General features: G+C 56.6%; 1 protein-coding gene across 8 annotated transcripts in view; it reads right to left on the minus strand.

The window, feature by feature from the left end:
- Positions 1-2,877: 2,877 nt before the first annotated feature.
- ERICH1 (glutamate rich 1) overlaps positions 2,878-22,091 on the minus strand; it is a 46,906-nt gene continuing 27,692 nt past the window's right edge. For 2 of the 8 annotated variants that reach the window (XM_041737562.1, XM_041737561.1), the window contains exons 4-6: positions 8,629-9,276; positions 6,217-6,411; positions 2,878-3,397 (exon numbers count right to left, since the gene is read on the minus strand). In XM_041737562.1, coding sequence (XP_041593496.1) covers positions 3,321-3,397; positions 6,217-6,411; positions 8,629-9,276 — 920 coding nt within the window. In that variant the 3' untranslated portion in view covers positions 2,878-3,320. Of the gene's footprint in view, positions 3,398-6,216; positions 6,477-7,983; positions 9,277-11,492; positions 11,708-21,149; positions 21,292-21,909; positions 22,053-22,091 lie in introns of those variants that run through there. The other 6 variants (XM_041737563.1, XM_041737564.1, XM_041737566.1 and 3 more) reach the window with 6 other exon arrangements.

Consider the following 22,091-nt stretch of genomic DNA (forward strand, 5'->3'; position numbering starts at 1 on the left):
GATTCCATGCTGAGAGGAGAGACGGAATGCAGGGCCCATCTGTCTGCCAACCGGAGGGTTTTCCTCTCTATCAACAGTGTATTAACTTGTTCTGCACAGAAAAAATGTAAATTGTTCATAATTAAAAGACACACATTGGACACTGAGAATTAATAGGAAAAACATGAATTTGTTAACATCTATTTTCATACTGGCAGACACGGCTTATTAATTCACAGGCCCTGTGGGGAGGGTTATAACCAGGAAGTCCGGTTTCCGGAGGCCAACCAGGGGGTCCCTGAGGGCAAGCAGTGGCTGACATGGTCTCAGCGGGAAGAGGCATGACCCCTCTTACCCACATTCTATGCTGACTTACCTTGAGGGGAGAGGAAGAGGCAGTGGGTGAGGAGGCTGCTCATGTAGACGTGGGGAGGAAGATGTCAAAAGAGTGAACGGTGATGAACCATGATGCTGTCCCCTCTCCCACAGCAAGGTCTGGCTTCCCCGAAACACCCCCTTTAGGACGTGTGCCCACTCTGTGCACGGGCACTCGTTCTCACAGTCACAGCCCAGGTCTGGCTGGTGGCTCCACTTACGGACTTTTATGAAGCTCAAGGTGCCTCACAGCTCCTAGCTGCAACGCTGATGGATCCCCAGAACCTGGCCGTCCCAATCTGCCTCCAGAAGGTTCTACTTAGTGGAATAGGCATCTCTTCAGGACATGGATGGATGATGAGGTAAGAGGACCTCTTGAGATTGGGGCTTCCAAATTGGAAGGAAGGAGACAGAATGAGGTCTTTCACAGATGATATGATCTTATACACAGAAAACTAAGGGATACACACACACTCCCCACTTTACAGCTAACATACAAAGTCAGCAAAGTTGCGGGACACAAAACCAATATACAAAAATCAGTTGCATTTCTGTACTAGTGACGAACAATCTGAAAAGGAAGAAAACACTTTCATTCATAATCACATCAGAAAGAACAAACTGCTTAGGAATAAACTTAACGATGGAGAGAAAGACTAGTACACACAATACTACAGAACACTGTAGTAGGAATTTGGAAGGAGACATATGTATGGAATTTGGAAGGAGACATATGTACATGGAAAGACATCCCATGTTCATGGAGTGAAAGACTTAATAATAGTGTTAAGATGTGCACCCCACCCAAAGTGATGGCCAGGTCCAATGCAGTCCCTATAAAAATACCGAACGTGTTTTTTCCAGAGATAGAAAACTCTAGCCTAAAATTCACATGGACTCTCAAAGGGTCCCAAATAGCCAAAACAATCTTAAAAAAGAACTAAGTTGGGGGACACACACTTCCCCATCTCATACCTTCTATGAAGCTATAGTAATGAAAAGAGTGTTGTTCTGGCATAAGGACAGACATACAGACCAGTGGAATATAACAGACAGCCTTGAATAAACCCTCATGTATTCGGTCAAATGAATGTCAACAAGGGTGCCAAGACTGGTCGATGGGGAAAGCACAGACTTCTCAGCATACGATCCTGGGAAACTGAATATCCACGCACAAAAGAATGAAATCAGATTCTGATCTTACACCATATACAAAAATTAACTCAAAATGGATCAAAGACCTAAATGTTATAAAGAACTATGAAACTCTTGGGAGAAAGTGTTAGGGAAAAATCTTATGATCCTGGTTTGGCAGTTATTTTCTGGATAGGACATCAGAAACACCAGTGACAAAGAAAAACATTAAGTTGGACTCCATCAAGAGGTAAACAATCTGTGCATCAAACAACAGTAGTGAGAGAGAGAAAAAGATAGGCAACAGAATGGGAGAAAACACGACAAAATAATTTCTCTCGTAAAGTGTTAATATCCAGAATTTATTACTTTTTTAATATATAGAATTTATGTATTACTCTTATAATCCAATGACAAAAACCAAATAATCAAATTCACTAAAGGACAAAGACTTTTTTTTTTAAGATTTTATTTATTTGAGAGATACAGAGATACCAACAGAGAGAACACGAGCAGGGAGAAGAAGGGGAAGCAGTCTCCCCGTGGAGCAGGGAGCCCGACATGGGGCTTGATCCCACGACCCTGAGATTACAACGCCGATGCTTAACCGACTGAGCCACCCAGGTGCCCCAGGACAAAGACTTAAACAGGCATTTCCCTGAAAGAAAGGATGGCCAACAAGTAGATGAAAAGATGCTCAAAAACATTCAACATCAGGGGAACGTAAACAGAAACCATGAGACACCACCTGGTGGCCGTCAGGACGGTAATCAAGGCCATAGGAGACGATGGTGTCGGTGTGGACGTGGGGCCGCGGCACCTCCGTGCGGGGCTGGTGGGATGTGGGACGGGGTGGCCGCTGCGGATGGCAGACCAGCATTTCCTCGAGAAGTCACACACAGAGTTACCGTGGGACCTGGCGATTCTACCCCAGAGAGGTGGGAAAACACGTGTGCACGCAGAATGCCGGGCGTGATGCCCAGGGAGGCACGGCTCACAACAGGAACACAGAGGAAACAGCCCCGGGGGCGCCGACAGATGGCAGGTAAACAGGAAGTGGCGTATCCATACAACGGATGCTGTTTAGCCTTAACAGTGGTTGCCCGATGCGGTGAGCTACTCAACGCCACTGAATTGTAAGCTTAAATACGGCTAACGTGGTGAATTTTATGTAGGCTTCACCACAATAAAAAATATTTCTTTTCATGGACAGAGCCAATGGCCTCCTAAAATGTACACCAGCTGACAGGTGTTTCTAAACCGCAGTAATCCTGAGAGCAGGTGACTGTTGCCATGACAAATGGAAAGAACGGGAAAATGTTGTTACCAGTATCATCAAAGCAGAGAAGAGAAAATAAGGAAGAAAATAATAACTTCAACCAGAATCAAACAACTTAAACCAGAACATTTAATGTCTGTAACACATTCTTAAAACAGAGACTTTTAAATGCAGGGTTATTTAACTTTATAAAAATATATAACAGCTTCTAACTATACAGTTTGTTAGATTTAACAGGATGTCCACTTTCAACTTTTACAAGAATGAAAGAAACAGGATCATGGTGAGTAATATGGGACATAAGCAATTTCTGATATTTGAAGACTTTCTATTTTACCCCGATTTCTCATTCCATGTCTCCAATTGCGTCTTGCCCACTGTGTACAACACACGGTAAATACGGCGGCAGAGATGTTTTCAAAGTTCCTGGGGTTTAGGCCACAAAGAAGATTTAGGGAATTCCATCTTCTTTATATGTAGGAATCCTGTCTGCTAATTTCACGTTTGCCTTTTATATTCTTGCTGAATGTTAGCACTTCTTAGATGCCCGGATTTAGTCAGTGGTGTGGTTCTCAGGAAGGATGTGGGTGATCCAGTAATTAAAGAAAGCTGAGAGCACTGAGGCATGGTCTGGAAAGCAAACAGAACACCAAACAAAAATAAAATAGAACAAGAGAGCCCCAAAACAAAAATTATAAACTATCGTTTTAGAGACAGTAGCCTGGAGATTCAAAGTAGAACCTACAAAAACCCTAATAAAGCACAACTCTAGCGTGAAGTGATGTCGATGGCAGTGCGCGGCGCCCCTGGGTCCTCCAGCACACATTCTGGAAGTCTGCATGTCATTTGGGGGAGAGCCCTGCAGACTGCACGTGTGGTCAGATCTTTAGGACACGGGCCACGGCTCCGCATGTACCGCCCGAGCACACGGACACCACATGCAGGCAGATGTGTGGTCATGGGTGACCTAAGGCCAGACTCAGGAGTCCCTAAGCGGGGGCACCTGGGTGCAGGCAGCCGGGTCATGGGGAGGTCCCGAGCCACTGCCGGCTCTGAATGGACCCACACAGCTAAGGCCGTTCCGAGGTGCCCCCTGCCCGGGCCAGCAGCCTGGCCCCCGAGGCCCCATTCCCTTGCGAGGGGTAAAGGAGGCTCGCGTGACAGGGACCCTGGATGGCAGCATTACTTGTGCTAACGCAGGCGCCAGGGTGCGGGGAATGTAAGGCGTCTGTGAGCCGGGCCCTGGTTCCTGCCACCAGCTTCTGTCCTAACTCCAGAAACAGGGGGCTGGTCTACGGCCTGGCCAGGAAGCCACCATGCATCGGGAGTCTTGGTGACAGAGCTGTGCGAGGACCCTCTGCGGCTCACAAAATGCAGCCAATAGCACCCACCCACCTGTGCCCAGCCCATGCCCAGCCACCTGCACTCAGCCCACGCCCAGCCTGCACCCACCCTGCACCCAGCCACCTGTGCCTGGCACCTACACCCGGCACCTGTACCCAGCTGCCTGTGCCCAGCCCACGCCCAGAACTTGTGCCCCCCCCGCGCCTAGCACCTGCACCCAGCCCACAGCCAGCACCTGTGCCCACCTTGCACCCAGCCACCTGCACCCAGCCAGCGCCCAGCCACCTGTGCCCACCTTGTGCCCAGCCCCTCGCACCTATCACCTGTGCCCAGCCAGCCGCACTCAGCCCCCTGAACCCAGCCAGTGCCCAGCACCTGTCTGCAGGCTTCCTGCACCACTGCCAGGAGCAGCTCTGTGTCACACGTGCTGGTCTCTGAAGACAAGGCTTCGCCGTTCATTGCACACTTTGTTTGCAAAATTGCTTTAAATAGAAAAACTCCGACTGTGTATCCTACATGCGCTGACAAATAATCCACTTTTACGAAAAGTGCTTCAATTAAGTTTTAGTTCTACCAACTGCTTAAGTGTGCCCATAGACGAGCTTGTCCTGTGATTTTCACATAAGAAACAGAGAGAAACATTTCTTCTGCTAAGTCCCCAACTGCTGCTGAAAACCCTGCCGACGCATTTCAGAGCAACGTGTGACAAAGGCTGCAGCCTGAGGAACACAACAAAAACTTTAAAAATTCTAAATGACTTTGTTTTTATCTCAAATACCTTTGTATGTGTTTAACTTAATAAAACTGGCTTTCTGCAATTTGAGCTAGAACTTTATTATGGAAATTTGAGTTTGTTAAATGTTCCACGTAGGACAGCCAAGGTTGACACTGGGTTAGCTGGGCTTCCCACAGAAGGCCCCCGGGGTCGGTCAGTGGCTCTTCCCCTGCAGCTTACCCACGCTCCCCTCCACCCTCTCGTCGCCTCCTTGCAGTGGCTCCCAGATGGGGTCTCTGGGCTCCTGCACCCTCTCTGCTCTGTAACGTGGCCACTGGTGACCTTCCCCATCCTAGGTCCCCACCCGGGGTGCCCAGCCAGCATCCAGACTGGCCCCATCCGACCTGGCTCCTGATCCTCCAGCCCTTCAGAGCTCACAGCTCATGACTGGCTGCCGGGCTCCTCAGGCACAACTGCACTCAGGCCGACACCACTCTCAGGTCATCCTCCATCCTGCGTGTCCGCACCCATGACCCCCTCCCCCCCATGGGACACCCGCCATACTCCAGCCCAGTGCACCTATCCCTGGCTGCATGAATACCCCCTCCCTGTGGGATTTCCTTCTCTGTGGTGTCCAGTCTAGCGTGTACATGGAATGTCACCTCCTGGTCTCCTTAACTCTGACCCTGACCTGATTTGATGCTGTGTTAGTCTTGACTGTTGAGCTGGACCGTGAGATTTCCGGGTGGAAACAGTCATCATGGTCACATTCCCTTGCAGCAGTCAGCAGAGCCCATCCCACTCAGCTGGACAGGTGTCCTGTGCCCGGTGTGGGTCGGCATGGGGCTCTGCACGGTGCTTCTCTAGAAAAAGGCCAATTTTCTGGCACTCCATGTCTGCACATTCCCGTGGCCTGGTATCTCCCCCACAGCCCACTGCAAGCTGCGGCCATAAGTCCCCCTGGCCGGGTGAACCTGAGCACGGCTGGCCCCCAGGTCCTACCATCTCTGGGGAGCGGGCAGCCGGGCAAGGCCGACCGATGCACAAGCGAAAGGTCATCTTGTGACTCACCTCTGTCCCGGACACTCAGAGGGCGGGGTTCCCTCCCACCCGTGCAGCAGAGTGGGAAAGGGGGACAGGGTGCTTTCACTGCCGTTTAAACACAGGGAGCTTGGCCCCAACAGTTGGTAGCTCCCAGTCTGGGAGACGAGAGGCCCGGCTTCCGCGTCTCTCCCCAGGATCACTTAGCTCCAGCAGAGACGCTGGAAGCCACCCCCGCATGCCTGTGTGTTCTGACACCTGACCTCCGACCCCTGGCCACTCCGGTGCAGTGTGAGGTTTTCCCAGGCAAACCCCGAAGCAGCGCAGCGCCCACTGGCGCGGTACGTACCGGGCGGCAGGGTGCAGAGCGCCGGCAGCCTGTCCAGGGCGAGCCGCAGGCTCTCGGTGTCTCGCAGGAGCAACAGCGTCTTCATGTGATGCATCAGGAGCACATCCGCGCGGGACACGCTGTGGTCGCCAAGACGTCGGAACAGCTCCTGCGTAGCTTCCGCGGAGACGGCGGAGGCCGCAGCCCGGGACATGCCTAAGCAAAGCCAGGGCCACTTAGAAACGCACGTTCGTGTTTATCCTCGTCAACCTCGCACGTTCCTGCCCAGAAGGAACCATTTGGGATATGAGAGGCCACCCTTGGAGCAGAAGGTTGAGCCTCAGCCTCATACACCCCACCCGCGGGAGGCTGCAGGACACCTGCCCTCCAATAGGCCATGGGGGGGCGAGTGGCCCAGCCCTGCAGACCAGCCTCAGGCCCCTCCCACTGAGCCGCAAGCCCCTGCGCTCCCTGCTCCCGGAGGCGCCTGTCTCTACCCTTCATCCTCGCTCCTCGACAGAACGTGCTTCGGCTGTGCTGGTGTCGCCTTCGTGCTGCTGGACTGCACACAGCCCTACCTTGTGACCTGACGGCCGTTCCCAACTGCTGCCTCTGCACACGGGCCCTATGCCTCGGCCCCATGCCTGTCTGGCCCCCACGTGCAGGTCAATCTTGTCCCCCACTCCCATACCCCCTCCCAGTCCCCACAGGCATGTCAGACCCGTTCCCCATGCTGGCACCCCCTCCCGGCCCTGGCGTGCACCTGTGTCAGACCTGTCCCCCTCCCCTGGTGCATGTCAGTCCCACCCGCATCTACCCCAAGCCCCCTTGGCCCCAAGGTGTGTATGTCAGACCTGTCCGCCCATGTGCCCTTGTCTGCAGGTTCTATCCCACCTGCTTTCCAGCCACTGATTCTCACGCTGACCCTGACCTGCTGCTTAGACTCTGCGTTGAGTTATATTTCTCAGAATTTCCATTGGACTACCTAAATAGACTAAAGCTATCTGGTGAATATGGGAGAAAAATGTTGCACCATTTTCTCCCTGTTTTTTGAGCACTTAATCACCTCTAAAATGCCCCTTGATGGCCCCAGTGCCTCCACAGCACGTTCTCCTTGTGGTTTTGCTGCCCAGTGTAAGCGTGTAAGCATGGAGGCTGTGGTGCCTGCGCACCCTGCCTGCCCCTGCTCTGAGCGCGTGGCCCTCTGTGCTGCCCGAAGGGCCCACCATGCTGTTGAAGGTCCTGGGTGTCCGACCCTCGCACCGGGGGCTGGGCACCTGGCCGTTCCTAGCAGCGTGCCTGCTTTTCCCCGCAGCCCTGAGGCCTGCCTTTCCCTGCATGGCCTGCTCTGCTGCTGACGCTGTGCTGCCGGCCTGTGTGCTCCCAGGGGCTGGCCGGCCCTTCCATCACCCTCCTGCACGGCCCACAGCCAGCCGACAGCCGCCCCGGGGCACAAGGTGGCCGTGCGAACCCCACTCGGCCCTGGCGAGCCGTCACCTCCTCCGAGGTCTGCCCTCTCAGGCGACTCCTGCACAACCTCCTGGATCCAGCGAGTGGAGCCCGTCCTGAGGTGGTTCTGAGGCTCCTCGGCTCTGCCATGCACCAGCTCTCTTCCTCCTAACTTTGCACGTGTGTTAACGCTTGTTTTCACTCTGTCAGTACAAAGTGCTGACACATGTGCTGAAGGTTAAAAGTGCTATTTTCTCTGCCTTGCTCAGATCAGTCTCATCTCCTAAATGACCACACAGCCAACATTCCTCAACCCTGTCCATAGGGTCATGTTCTCACTTGCATCGGGATCCGCTAAGCCCGGCCCGGCCTGCATCCGCTGGGGGTGTGGTGGGAATGGGAACATCCATGTTGGGCGCCTCCATCCGTGCTGCTTGAGGACCTGCTGCTTCCTGACCCTGAGGTCAGCTGTCAGTAAGCTCGAGGCAAACCTGAGGAACCACCACCCAAGAGGACCAATCTGCTCTCCTCCACCTCCTGCATCCACAGCTGCCCAGGGCGCTCACTGAGAACCTGAAGCCCGCAGGTTACATGTGGGGAGCAGCGTATGTCCCAGAGGAGACGGTCGTGCTTGCACTTTTCCTTCCCTGTGAGCTGAGGACAAGGCACGTGAGTCCACCACACCTGCCACCTGGACTTACCTTTCCTGAGGCAACAGAGCTGAGAACACCGCCAGCCTCTGAGGCAGGTTCACGGGAGTCAGGTGCAGGGGCCGGCTACGTGAGGAGTGCAACGCCTCCAGCACCGGGACACTCCAACCCGGGTGAAGAGTCCACATATTCTGGTCTTTGCCTCAAAACTAAAGACTTATGTTCACCACTGAATATTTTCACATTTCGTATTTTAAACATTTATATATTTTACTATACTTTACTTTTCCAAATAAGTGGATGCCATTATTTGAAAGAACAGTAAAGAACGTACCATCATAAAAATAAATTTCTTGTGTTGACTTCAAAAAGTTTAGGATATCGTCTGCCTTCTCGTTGGTGTTTTTAACATCTTCCCCACTGGTGTCTTCATCGTCCTCCCCGTGATCCTCCCTGGGGTCCTCCTCGTGGGTGTCAGCGCGGTCCTCCCCGAGGACACAGGTGCCATCCTCCCCATAATCCTCCCCAAGGGCAGGGCCACCGTCCTCCCCGTCGTCCTCCCTGAAGACACGGGCACCGTCCTCCTCGTAACCCTCCCCGAGGACACGGGTGCCGTCTTCCGTGTGGTCCTCCCTGTGATCCTCTGCCTGGTCCTCCGCATCCTCCGCCCCATCACTCTCCAGCCCGGCCGCCCACTCGCTGTCGCCCTCCTCCGGCTGGTATGTGAAGTTGCCGCCAGAGGCTGCTGTCAGGCCAGCCGCTTTCTTCCTCTTCATCTGCTGCTGCTTCTTCAGCTTCCTCCTTTTATTTTTGCTGATTGTGGGGCCATCTGCGTGCCGTGGCTGCAGGTTTTCTGGTAAAAGACTCTGCTGTTTTTCTACTTCTGCTCGTTCTGCACCATCGTTGTTGGGATTTTTAAGGCTTTTCCTTGATTTATGCTTTCTTGCTCTTCTTCTCTTCGGCTGAGCGTGAAGATCCTCATCTACAAAAACAAAAATTCATATTTTCTGTACATGGAAACAGAGCAAACATATTGGGCTTCATTTTCCATTAGAATCTTGCAAATTCAGTGGACAAGGGATTTCAAATATTTACTGAACTGTCAACTTTAACTCAGGTCCCGGGACTTACCCTGAAATAAACGAGAGGCGATGTGCCCTTGCACGAGGCCACAGGGAGACACACACCCTCACCGCTGCCACAATCCTGACAAGCGGTGAGAGGTCAGGGACATAAGAGCTGCTGCAGTTTTGGGGGGTAGTAAAATTTCAGTCCTGTGGCCTTGGGATGAAAACATTAATTCCTATTTTTTAAAACATTACTTTGGTGCCTTCTAGGAGTTACTTGGATGCGAGGATAAGTCACAAATAGCGGCGCCTTGCCCCTGTGAATCAGCATGAAGTTGCATTTTGAAATGAAGATTGAGTGTGCGCTCCCGGTGGGGGCGGCGGTTGGCGGTGTGTAGGCCCTGACCGCCTGGGCGAGAGGTGGTGGGCGCAGCACAGAGCGGAAAATTCTACCTGTGACACAGGACAGCGGCAGCAGACCCACAGAGAACACGGCCTGCGGGGGGGATGGCCTGGGAGCCTCTCCTGAGGTCGGAGAAGGCGCAGGACGCCCACCTGCTGGAGGTCCTGGCGGCCGGCAGGCGAGACATGGTGCCGGGGCGGGCACAGAAGGCCTAGTTGGACAGGCAGGTGCCAGCGACAGCTGTGCAAACACAGCACCCGCGGGATCGTGCACAGGGGAAGCACAGCGCTCCGCAGCGGGGAAGCCCCGGGCCCACGCAGCACAACACGCAGGGTGGGTGGTGGAGTAACAGCAGCGAGTGACCAAACACCGGCCGCAGTCCGGGGACACGACGGAGCTGGAGGGTGCCCCGACGCCACACGGCTCTGCTCCCTGAGCAAAGACACGGAGTAGGGGCACCCGCTCGGGGTGCAGGGGGCCACGGCCAGGCGGTGCTCCAGACACCCCCAGGTGGCAGGGAGCTCCTGACGCCTCGGGAGATGAGCGTCTCGTGTATGCAGACCCAAGGACGGAGCGGCCTGCGGCAAACCTGCCAGGCGCGAGGCTGGTGGAGCTGCCCCGCCAGGCGCACGCCGGCACCACTGAAAAGGAAAGATGCGGCTGAATCGCCTTCACACCAGACCAAGGAGGAAGTCCCCTCGGGGGTGGGGACAGCAGCCGGCAGAGGCCAGGCGGGGCAGTCTCGGGCGGCGTCCCCTCCCCGGGGAGCCACTCCTGCCCCCAGCCGCCAGGAGAACGAGCCTCAGACAAACGCTGTCGCCGCGGACGCTGGCCCAGCACGCACCTCGCCACCGGCTGGTTCCGCCAAGGCTCCCGGAGGCACTGCGCTCCCGTCCTCACGGTCACGGTCCGCAAGCGACTACTTGGCGAGAGGACACGGAGCCGGTGGCGCAGCTGAACTCCCTGTCAGCGTGCAGGGGCTGCTGTCCCCTCGGCTACGAGTGTCCGCAAGGCACAATCGACAGTGCGCACGGAATCCTAACAGCATCTAGCTTGGGATTTAGATTTTTGATGCAAAATCCCACTAGAAAAGTGTTTCTTTGTGGGAAAAGAAACTGATTAACCACAATGTATTGATCTGGTTCTTTCTTCTTATCTTTTGGTCAGAAGAGAATTAAATTTTTTTTTTTTTTTAACTCATGATCTTTAGATATTTTTTCCTCATTTTGACTGCTGTCCGTGTTTCACTACAACCTCGGCTGGTCCATTTCTGTCAGCCCCGGAGGTTGGCCCAGCCCGTGGGAAAGCAGCTGCTCCACGGCTGGTGTGCAGAGGCAGGTCCTGGGCCCTCGGGGCAGCAGCAACAGCAGGGGACACAGGGGGGGACAGGCCACGGCTGAGGACACCAGATCCCGGGAGACGGCAGGCCAGTGTGCTCACGGCGACGGACAACATCCCCTGTGCCGGGCTGTGTCTGCAGTGCCCCGTGGCCCCGCACTGGCCTTGGTGACCAGGCCTTTCCGCGGCGGCCTCCCTGACTCCTGGGACCAGGCCGGGCCCTTGTCTGCCCTCTCGATGTCACGGGACCCCTGGACCCTGGCAAGGGGAATGTCCACGGCGGTGGCTGTGGAGCACTCAGTGTATGGCCAGCATCACAGCATCATTTATTTTGCTTCGTGAGCTCCCATCTCCAGCAGGAGCCACTCTGGGCACCCCAGATGTGCTCACCCTGAAGCCCCGGGTCCAACGCTGGGCAGAAGTGAAGGCTCTGAGGCGGCTGCTGCCCCAATTTGGGGGGGCGGCTGCCTCTATGTCTCTCCATCTGAGTCTCTCTCTGTCTCTCCGTCTCAGGACACCCCCGTAGCACCCAACTCCCAAGGGCTCTGTGTCTTGTGGTATAAACCCGTGAGCAGCATCCTGTCCGCAGGCACCTGCTGGAAGGGCTGGAAGGACAGAGGGATGGAGGGACAGGGGGATGGAGGGACAGGGGCGGATGGAGGGATGGAGAGATGGGGTAGACCGATGGCCAGGGGCAAACAGGGGGCGCAGGCAGAACACAGGTCCGATGACCCCCAGTTCCTGTTTTGTCCTGGCCTCTCTCCTGGCTTCCTGTAGCACCATGGACAAGTGAACCGTGTAATTTTGGGTGTGTGCAGACCCGGCACACCGGCAGCACACCTGCATGGATCAGCACAGCCGTCCTGGCACAGGGAGTGCTGAGCACCAGCCGCCCACTGCTCACCTCCACCCAGGCCTCCCTCCTGGTCCGCAGCCCCCTGTCCATCCCACTCTACCCCACCCCACCCCAGGCCTCTCTCCTGGTCTGCTGCCCACTGCCCCCCCCACAGGCCTCCCTCCTGGTCCGAAGCCCCCTACCCACCCCACCCCCTCCCGAGGCCTCCCTCCTGGTCTGCAGCCCATTGCCCGCCCCCCCCACAGGCCTCCCTCCTGGTCCGAAGCCCCTACCCACCCCACCCCCTCCCGAGGCCTCCCTCCTGGTCTGCAGCCCATTGCCCGCCCCCCCACAGGCCTCCCTCCTGGTCCGAAGCCCCTACCCACCCCACCCCCTCCCGAGGCCTCCCTCCTGGTCTGCAGCCCATTGCCCGCCCCCCCCACAGGCCTCCCTCCTGGTCCGAAGCCCCTACCCACCCCACCCCCTCCCGAGGCCTCCCTCCTGGTCTGCAGCCCATTGCCCGCCCCCCCCCACAGGCCTCCCTCCTGGTCCGAAGCCCCTACCCACCCCACCCCCTCCCGAGGCCTCCCTCCTGGTCTGCAGCCCATTGCCCGCCCCCCCCCACAGGCCTCCCTCCTGGTCCGAAGCCCCTACCCACCCCACCCCCTCCCGAGGCCTCCCTCCTGGTCTGCAGCCCACTGCCCCCCACCACAGGCCTCCCTCCTGGTCTGCAGCCCATTGCCCACCCCCCCACAGGCCTCCCTCCTGGTCTGCAGCCCATTGCCCACCCCCCCCAGGCCTCCCTCCTGGTCTGCAGCCCACTGCCCCCCCCCCTCCGCCCCAGGCCTCCCTCCATCTGGAGGTCCTGGCGGGACCTGGGAGCCTGTGCGCCTCCCTCCTGGTTCACGGCCCCTACCCCTGCACCCTGACAGAGGCCTCGTGCCTGGTGTGCAGCCCACTCCAGGTGGGGCCACACCACTGCCTAGCCCATGAGGGCTGCCCCCACCCTCCCACTCGCTCAGTGCCATCACGGGGTGGGACCAGCCTGGCAGGGACAGAAGCCACGTCTGGGAGAGCTGTGTGGAGCCCTCCCTGCCCCCCAGGGTTGGGGGGCATCTGGGGGCAGCCTTGCCCACAAGGGTGTGGCCCCCACTCACTCAGGCGGGGCTCAGCCCAGGGAGCCCAAGGGACCAGCCCACACACTGTGGAATCTGAGGCCGTGACCCTTCCATTCTGCAAGCTCCCTGCCCTTGGGAAGCCCCACATGCCAGGGTTCTGTGGCTTCCACTCTCCCAACCTCACGCCTCACAAAAGTCTGAGCTGCAGCTCTGCCAGGGGCTCCTGTCCAGACACAAGGTCCTCCATCGACTCTAGAACGTTCCGTCCTCACGGCCCCTACAATCTTGCCTCCTTCGAACCCTCATGCACAAGAGAAGCTGGAGGAACATTTATATTAGGGAACCAGAGGCCTGACTATTTATAATCTGAGAGGCACACTGGTTCTGAAAACCTGCCATCCCCAAAACACACCTTTCAGGCATGCTAATTTTGAAAATGATCACAATTTGTCAAAGTTTTCTCCACGACTATTTGGCACCTACATTTTGATGAACTGCGGTAGTAGAAATAGTTAGACGCCAAAAATAGCCAGTCTCCAGCTTATTCCAATTCTCACAGCTGAACAGTGTTGCATTTAAAAAAAAAAAAAAAAAAAGCTAAGTATTTTAAAGGAAATTGGAGTTTTATTCAAGACTCAAAGCTCAGGCTACTAAGGCATGTGATGATCACCGCCCGGCTCCACTGTCCTCTGGATGCTCAGAGCACAGCAGTAAGTTCCCAGTTGGTGCGGGTCTACACCACACCAGCGACAGTCCTGCTGGGACGCCTGGGTGGCTCAGCGGTTGGGCACCTGCCTTCGGCTCAGGTTGTGATCCCAGGATCCGGATCGAGTCCTGCATCGGGTTCCCTGTGGGGAGCCTGCTTCTCCCTCTGCCTGTGTCTCTGCCTCTCTCTCAGTCTGTGTCTCCCATGAATAAGTAAATAAATCTTAAAAAAATAAAGTTCCTTAAAGACAGCCCGCTGCCAAAATAGGGAGGCCGTGCAGAGAGCAGAGCTCCAGGTGCTCTGGGAGTCGGCAGCAGAAGTTGCTTATTTTTCCTCTCCACAAATGGGCATCTACCGTCTTTCGGAGCTGGAGGTACAGCAACGTGTGGTCCACTGGGATCTCGGGACCCAGAGCTGCTCCTGGGTCGGCACTCCCCTATGCAGGGTTTCTTGCTCTCTATAGATCACCTGGGGTGAATCTAGGGAGATTCGGGTCTCCCTGACAGCTTCCTAACGGGGGCTTCTTGGGCCCCCAGCGGGTTCGTCTAGGGGTCCCAGGAGCAGGGACGCTGGTGGCCGTGGGAAGCTCTCAGAGAAGCCATCAGAGGTGAGGCTGCCCTTGCAAGGTCTGCCGGCTGGAAGTAGAGACCCACCACTGGCACATTCAGGGCCACCTGTGACTTCACAATGACTGGGGTTGGGCAAACTTGTGTTTTCTCAGAGGCTCTGACAACACAGGTTGAGAATGGGGCTGAGCGTGGGGATGCAGTGGGGTTTATGTGCAGAATTCACGGGGTTCTAGTTCTCATTATTCCAGGGTATGGCGCAGGCCTAGTAAAACCCTTAACTCCATGTTACCGTTTTTATACTGAGTCTGTAGCCGACAGCAGGGACCACACACACCTGTCCCGCGTTTATAGTGTCTTTCGTTCCCTATTTCACGGATAATTTACAGGAAGGTGTAAACTGCCCTTGAGAAGATGTGTGGAATCCTACGTGAAACCAGGGGTCACCAGTAACCAAGTCTGTGTCCGCGTGACGATGGGAGACTGGGTAGCCTGGAGTCAGTGTGCCTTTTGGGAGCGAGCGGCTCGCGGGGGCTCCCGGAAGGTCCGGCCAGCCACACTCGGGAGAGCGTGTCTGTGCGCCTCTCACATCCCTGAGGCTCCAGAAAGCCCTCAACAGTGCTTGGCACCGCGAGATGCTCCCGGTTGGCCACCGTCCTGGGTGCGCGGTAGGGGCAGGCCACGAGGATGCGACGGAGAAAGTGGGCTCGGCCATGGCGGGTCACCTGCTGCCTGTCTGCAGTGACCGGTGCCGAGGGTCAGGCTGGGTCCCGCCACCTCCCCGCTCTCCTCTCCTGGGGACTCGACTGCTACGCAGGCCCGTGCGCCTGACTGCGGGACAGAGGGCAGGTCACAGACAGTGCTTCAGAAGGACAACTCTTCCCATCGACCCTCAGTCTTCATCATGTTCCAGGACAACTAGTTCAAGGACATCTGAAGGCACGAGCACTGAACGCTGAAGAGGATCCCGAGAACCGTCCGTTTACACCTGACGATGCAGATGGGAGGAACGGGGCCTCGCACGGTCGGGAGCCTGGCGGCCACGAGGACAACGCAGAACGGAATAAGCACCCAGGCTCAGACTCCCCAGTCCTCACCCGCCTCACCTTGTACCGCCCCCGCTCGCCACCAAGCCATCTCCCTTCTTGCCTGGAGACGCAGGTGGAGACCCCACTGAACTCTAAGCACCCACGGGCCCGGGGTCACAGTCAGGTGAGACTGCGCAGAGTCCGTGCGGACCCACACTTGTCCTTGTGCGACGAGAGCCTGCTCAGCCTGCTCAGCCCCGCGTGCCTGCCCCCGGTGGAGTCGTCACCGTCCTCCTCTGGACGCCGCGGCGTGGACGCCGGAGCTGCTACCGTGTGCTCCCTGGGAATACCGTCCACCCCCACACCTGACCCCCAGTGGAGCTGAAGAACCGGGCCCTCCACCGGCCTCCCCCTGGTTCTCCCAGCCACTAGCAACCACCTTCCGGTGCTCTGCTTCTAGGGCTTGGCCTTTTGCTTTAGGTTCCATGTGTAAGGGATCCCACGTGGGATTACTTCCTGTAGGGGACTCTCCAAGCCCACCCACGTTGTTGCAAACGGCAGGACCTCCCTTCCTCGTGGCTGGACCATGTCCTGTTGTACATATACTCAGTATGGCCTTTATCCGTTCATCCTGTGACAGGCACTTGGGGTTGCTGCCACATTTTGGCTACTGTCAACAACACCGCGACGAGCACGGGAGGCAGGCATCTGAGATCTGTTTCCCTTCCCTGAGGCTCTATGCCCAGAAGTGGAAGAGCTGGGTCGTAGGGTAGTGCTTTCTGATTGAGGACCCTCCCCCCGTTCTCCACCGTGGCTGCACCGGCCTGCGTTCCCACCAACAGAATAAGAGGCTCCCCTTGCCCCACAGCCTCGCCAACACCTGTTGTTTCCTGTGTTTATTAATTTTAGCCACTCTGACAGGTGCGAGGGGGTGTCTCATTGTGGTTCCATCTGTGTTTCCCTGATGCGGGGTGATGTGGAGCATCTTCCCATGTGCCTGTTGGCCATGTGGGTGTCTTCTTTGGAGAAATGTCTGTTGATGTCTTCTGCCCATTTTTTGATCAGACTCTTTCTGGCTATTGTCATATGAATTATTTTTATATTTGGGGCATTAACCCCTTATTGGATATATAATTTCCAAGTATTTTTCCCACTCAGTAGGTTGCCCTTTTGTTCTGTTGTTTCCTTTGCTGTGTAAAACCTTTTAGTTTGATACAGTCCCAATAGATTATTTTATTCTTTGCTTTTATTGACTCTGCTTTTGGTGTCAAATCCAAAAAAATCACTAATAAGTACGTCACCTCCTTGGTTAAGTTTTCCCAGATATCTTATTCTTTTTAATGCAGCTGTAAATGGGGTTGTTTTCCTGACTTTTCCTTCTAATACTCTGTCATCAGTGTATAGAATTGGAACTGATTTTGGCTACTGATTACGTGTCGTACATCCTTCCTGAACTTATCAGTTGCTGCAGTCTTTTGGTGGAGTCTTAAGGGTTTTACTTTATGCACAATCATGTCATCTGCAATAATGAGCTTTGCTTTTTCCATGCCAATTTGTACGACTTCCTTCCTTCCTTCCTCCTCCTGACTGATCTGGCCAGGACGCCAGTGCTGTGTTGCATACATGTGGTGAGAGTGGAGGTCCTCTCCTTCTGGAACGTTTATTAGTTGAATAATTATTAATCAATATCCACAAAAAATATCCACAGTACCACCTATTATTGTAAGGTATTCATGCAAAGCTGAAGTAGTGTAAGTTTACCAAAATCCTAATATTTCTCGAATCCAAGTTTCTCATGAACATATACCAGTGATGGTTTGAAAAGTATGTACCTGGATTGTAAGAAAATACAGGCGATCAGCACAAATGGGGCTCCCCTCCCTTTTTAAAGGCAGGCTCAAGAGTTGTGCTGATTGCACTGGCACAGTACTTCAAAATTAATAATCTGACCTCTCGAGCCACATCGTCCTCCATCAAACATTGATCAAAGTTGGCAGCCAGCTCACTCCACCGAGATGGGGAAGGGCCCAGAGTGTCAGGTGTGTGTGTCAGTAAGATGCCAAAAAACAAAATGTGAGCATGTGCATAAGCTCAAGCCTCTGAGAACACCACCAGGCTACTGGGAGGCCCCAGAATGTGCGGAACCCCTCCTGGGGTAGCTGCTCCCTTCACCTCCAAGGCCCCTCATGGTTTCTCCTGTGAGGAACTCAGGAGAAAGCCAATGTGCTCCCATAACTCTGTGAATCTCACTGCAGTACATCAGCAGAACAAGGATGGAAGCTGCTGAGCCCCGGGCAAGTGTGACACGTATGGGACGTGGCCCCTGGTCAGCAGATTGTGGCCAAGCACCCTCCTCGGTCTCCACCTAGACTCCAGGTGTTAACCATGGCACCGTGTAGGTCAAACACGCAAAGGCACGGAGCTACATGCTGCAGTGAGGACCTGAGAGGCCAGGGGCCCCAGCTCCTCAGCACAGACGTGGACAACAAGGTCTGAGGCCTCCGGCCTTCGACATGGGGCCTGGCCAACACACCTGATGGATGGCCGTCTGGCTCCCAGGGAGTCTGCAGGGAGCTGCACCATCAGCTCGGGCTCCCAAAAGCCACCACGTCAATAAGTGCTTCATTAGTGCCTGATACCAGAATGTAATCTTCAGGTGTGATTTTAATGACTTTGCAGATCATCTGCTCAAAGCCAGTGGACACAGACAGCAAACTGGCTCTCTCCTCACGGGCTCCTGTGTGAGTAATGGGTCCAGTCACTTCCCAGCCTTGGCTGAAGACCCGACCCCACTGCACTGGTGCTCCAGGAACGGAGAAGGGCCATGCTCACATGGGTACAAGGCTTGCAATAAACCTAACTGAACCGGCCCAAGTTCGGGCCCTGACCCCTACTAGGAGGACTAGGAAAGTGAGCCTGGAGGAGAGAGATGTCACACATAGACCACGGCCTGCAGATGCTGGTGGGCAGAGGGCAGAGGTGAGGATGGAAGCCCGGGAGCACGTCCCAGGAGATACTGTGGGCTGTCAAGGTCACCGTGAGGAAGGCAAAGGGATGCCCAGCAAGCCTTCGCCGCCAGGTTGGAAGCAGGGCTTGCGAGAGGACCTCTCAGGTGCACAGTTGCAGATGGTGGGGGCGTGGAGCCCTCAGGAGGGATGTGTGAGAGCGGGACAGGGAGGGAGGAGCCAGGGACCTGCAGGGGTACAGGAAGGCATGTGGGTGGCGGGAGCCCCTGGGAATGGCAGGGCAGTGGGCACAGTTGTGTCAGGCGGGGATCACAACAGAAGCCACCCTGCCCCACGTCCTGAGCTGGATCCACCTGCTGAAAGCCAGGCTGATGGGGGTCCTGCTCTCGTGCTTCACCTGCCTGGGGGCAGGAAGGGCAAAGTTACCAGGCAGATGGGCCAGGCCCCTCGAGGGCGAGGAGCCTCTGTTGTGCAACGGGAAACGTGTGCGGGATCTGGAGATGGACGTGGACCAAGCAGGGAGCTGGCCTTCCCAGGAAGTGTAAGAAGGAAGGGCTCGCGCAGGGGGCCTCTCACACCAACATTCTTGCGACAGGCCGCAGGGAACACAGCGGGACACGCCTGAGAACCCCGGGGGCCTTTTCAATCGCCCAAGCGAGAGACCGGAAAACCTAAAGTGCAGTTCGCTGGCACGGGGCAGACTGTAACTGCTCTAATGACCTCTGTTGGCTCGGGTGTTGTATCAGTCGTCATACCCTAAAACGGGCCGGCACCACCGACGCAGACCTGTTCTGGGAGACCCGGAGAGACATCCGCACTTACGCCGTACGCCTTCTCCGCGTAGGTGTTGGGCCGACTTCACCGGCGTGAGGACGATGCATGAGCCGCGGTGGCAGCGGCGACGGAGCCCAGGGCAGAGGGAGGGCAACGGTGCGTCCACGGGCAGCAGGGGTGCTGCCCACGGTGGGGTGCTTGAGCCATGTGCCCCGGGGTGTCCCGGTCCCACCCTGGGCATGGCTTACGCTCAACGGCCTGAGCAGGCGCGGCCACAGCCAGTGCTCAGAAGCCGGGCCAGCGCCCGCAGCCCTCCGGGGACAGGCTGTCTGTCTGGGCAGAGCCGCGCGGCGCGCAGCCCTCCACGCAGGGCCAAGCTGGGGAAGCCGGGGGCAGGCCGCGGACGAGCGGCAGGTCCACGCGGGGAGGAGTCCCCCCCCGGTCCATGCATCCCGGCCATTCGGGGAAGACAGGCCTGCGTGCACGGCTCTGCCCAACGGCCACCGTTCAGGGGGCGGGCACCAGCGCGGGACACATGTCAAGGGACAAGGCCGCAGGGACGACTTCACCGCTGGGCTTTGTGTGCTCGTTACCGTAATGACAGGGAGGGCCTCCGTGTGGCTGGCCCCGCTCGGCGCCTCCGTCCAAGTCCCTCCGTCGCAGGCTGTGCCCACGGCAATGTGCCCATGGCTGGCCGCGGCACGGCTGCCTCGCCCCGCGCCCCTGCCGCCCTCTGCTTGTCGTCCCTGAGCCAGGCGCTTCACAGGACCAGGCGGCCTGTGCTGTGGGGCGTCCTCTGCACACGTGGGGGTGTCCTAGGGTCACCTGCCGGGCTCCTGCGGTATGTTCTGCGGCTTGCTGGCAGGTACCTGGGCTGCCCACGCGCAGTGACGAGCCCCTCAGGCACGGCCCCACCTGCCGCCTCTGTGGTCCCAGGACCAACCACGCCACCAAACAAACGCGTGTAGGCGTTTACCAGTGAAGTGAACTCGGGCTTGAACACTGTTGACTCTTACTTCCAAAAGGAATAGGACGTGGCTTAGAACAATCAACAGCTAAAGAGCACATTCTGAAAGCAGGGACCCAAGCCTTGAGAAGTGGGGAGAGGTCACCACCAGAGGAGAGACCAAGGGAAACAACTGCAGTTTGATAAAGACAACAAAAACCTATGAACTGAGCCTCCCAGCAGCCAAAGTGAAAAGAGCGTATCTGTGTAAAATATCTCTAGTCTAATAAGCAGCAGCAAATACCAGTTCCTAACTACCCAAGCATTTTCTAGCACTGAATGCGACAACAAATTTTCATCGGGACTTTTCTATCAACATCAGTGGATGGACGGTGAATGAAGGACAAAGTTTTAAACGACAGTTTTACAAAAACAAGCTAACTATGAAAATCCCTCTCCATGCCTTTCACCAACTTACATTAAAAATGAAATTCCAAGACGCTGCTTTACAGAAGAAGGTGCTGACATAAAGCAGGTGCAGAGCACGTTCACGACCTGATGGCACAAGGGAATGCGCCCCAAAGCCCAGGGATGGAGTGATGTGTTTCTGGCCGCCAGCACACCAGCCTGGGGTGTGTGTAGGGGTGTGGCTCTCTCTCACCACCGCCTCTGCCATCTGTTCAGGTTCCACCAGCAGGCACCTGGGTCCGAGTCCTGCCAGGTGTACTTAGTACCCGGCAGCCCTGGAGGACTTCCAGGTGAGGTCCTGGATCAGGGAAGTCACATGGGGCAGCCTTACCCCAAGGTGCAGCAAGGCAGGGAGTAGGGCAGGGTTCCACCCAAAGGAGGCTGTGGAGCACAATGGATGGCCTCCCGTGGCCTGGTGCCCAGTGGCCACAAGTGACGGCCCGGGGTTCTGGCTAGTTGAGACATGATGCAACCCACGTGGGCAACAAGAGAAAGCTGAGTGTCTGAGAGGGGAGCCCCCAGGCACAGACTTCTGGAAAGGGGCATCAAGGTGCTGGTGGGAGTGGAAGTCGGGGTCCCCAAGTCTGACCGTGCACCTCCTGTCCCTAGGCTCCCAGGGTGCGTCCCTAAGAATACTAACCTCAGAGAAGTCCACATCTGCATCCTCTCTGCTCACAGATGACCCGGATGGAAATCTGGCCACACGGAGCCACATGGAGCCACACGGAGCCACATGGAGCCAGCAGTGCTGCAGCGACACCTGGGTCTGCGCGAGCGCCGGCCTGTCCCATAGTGAACCCGTGTACACTAATCCGCATGGTCTGGAACTAACCTGATGGGGGCTTCTCGCCCCAGGTGGCAGGGCCAGGGGACAGGGCACCAAGCTGGTACAGGGGCGACTCAACAGGGGGCTCCCCGAGGGCATTGTGGGGTGACCTGGATGGGGTGGCTTGGGGGGGCAGGGCCGGGGTGATCCAGACATAACGGGGCTCCAGGAGGGGACTCCACCGTAGCCCACACATCCCCCACCGGGCTGGGTGCTCCGGCATCCCCAAACCTCTGGTGACCTGGGGCGGTGGCCCCGTGGACAAGGGGTCCCCGCCAGCACCCTGTAGCCAGGGGGGTGGGGTGGGGAGGGCGGGTGGACGGGGGTCCCCGCCAGCGCCCTGCAGCCGGGCGGGGGGAGCGGCATGGTGGAGACGGGGTCCCCAGCAGCACCATGCACTGCGTGCTTTGGGTGCAGGTATAGTGAACCATGCACGGGGGTTGGAAGGATGTGACTTCCCAGCCCTGGAGGAGCGAGCTCCGTGCTCTTCTGGAAACGCGGGCAGGGCTGCTTCTGGAGCCTAGCTCACAGGGCCCCCGGCAGGTATGGGGGTGGGGGGAAGAGGAGCCCTCACCCTGCAGCTGCAGCGAGACATCCACAGCAGACAGACCGAGGGGGGCCCAGCGCTGCTCTGGGGTGGACTGCCCCTGATCCTTGCAGCGGGTGTGGGGTCCATCACTCGGGTCACGGCCATGACAGGTGCACAGGACCTGTGTGCTGCGGAGAAGCTGCCCTCACCACCCTGCCGCTTAATCC

Source organism: Vulpes lagopus, chromosome 22 (assembly GCF_018345385.1).
Source record: "Vulpes lagopus strain Blue_001 chromosome 22, ASM1834538v1, whole genome shotgun sequence".
NCBI classification, from domain to species: Eukaryota; Metazoa; Chordata; class Mammalia; order Carnivora; family Canidae; genus Vulpes; species Vulpes lagopus.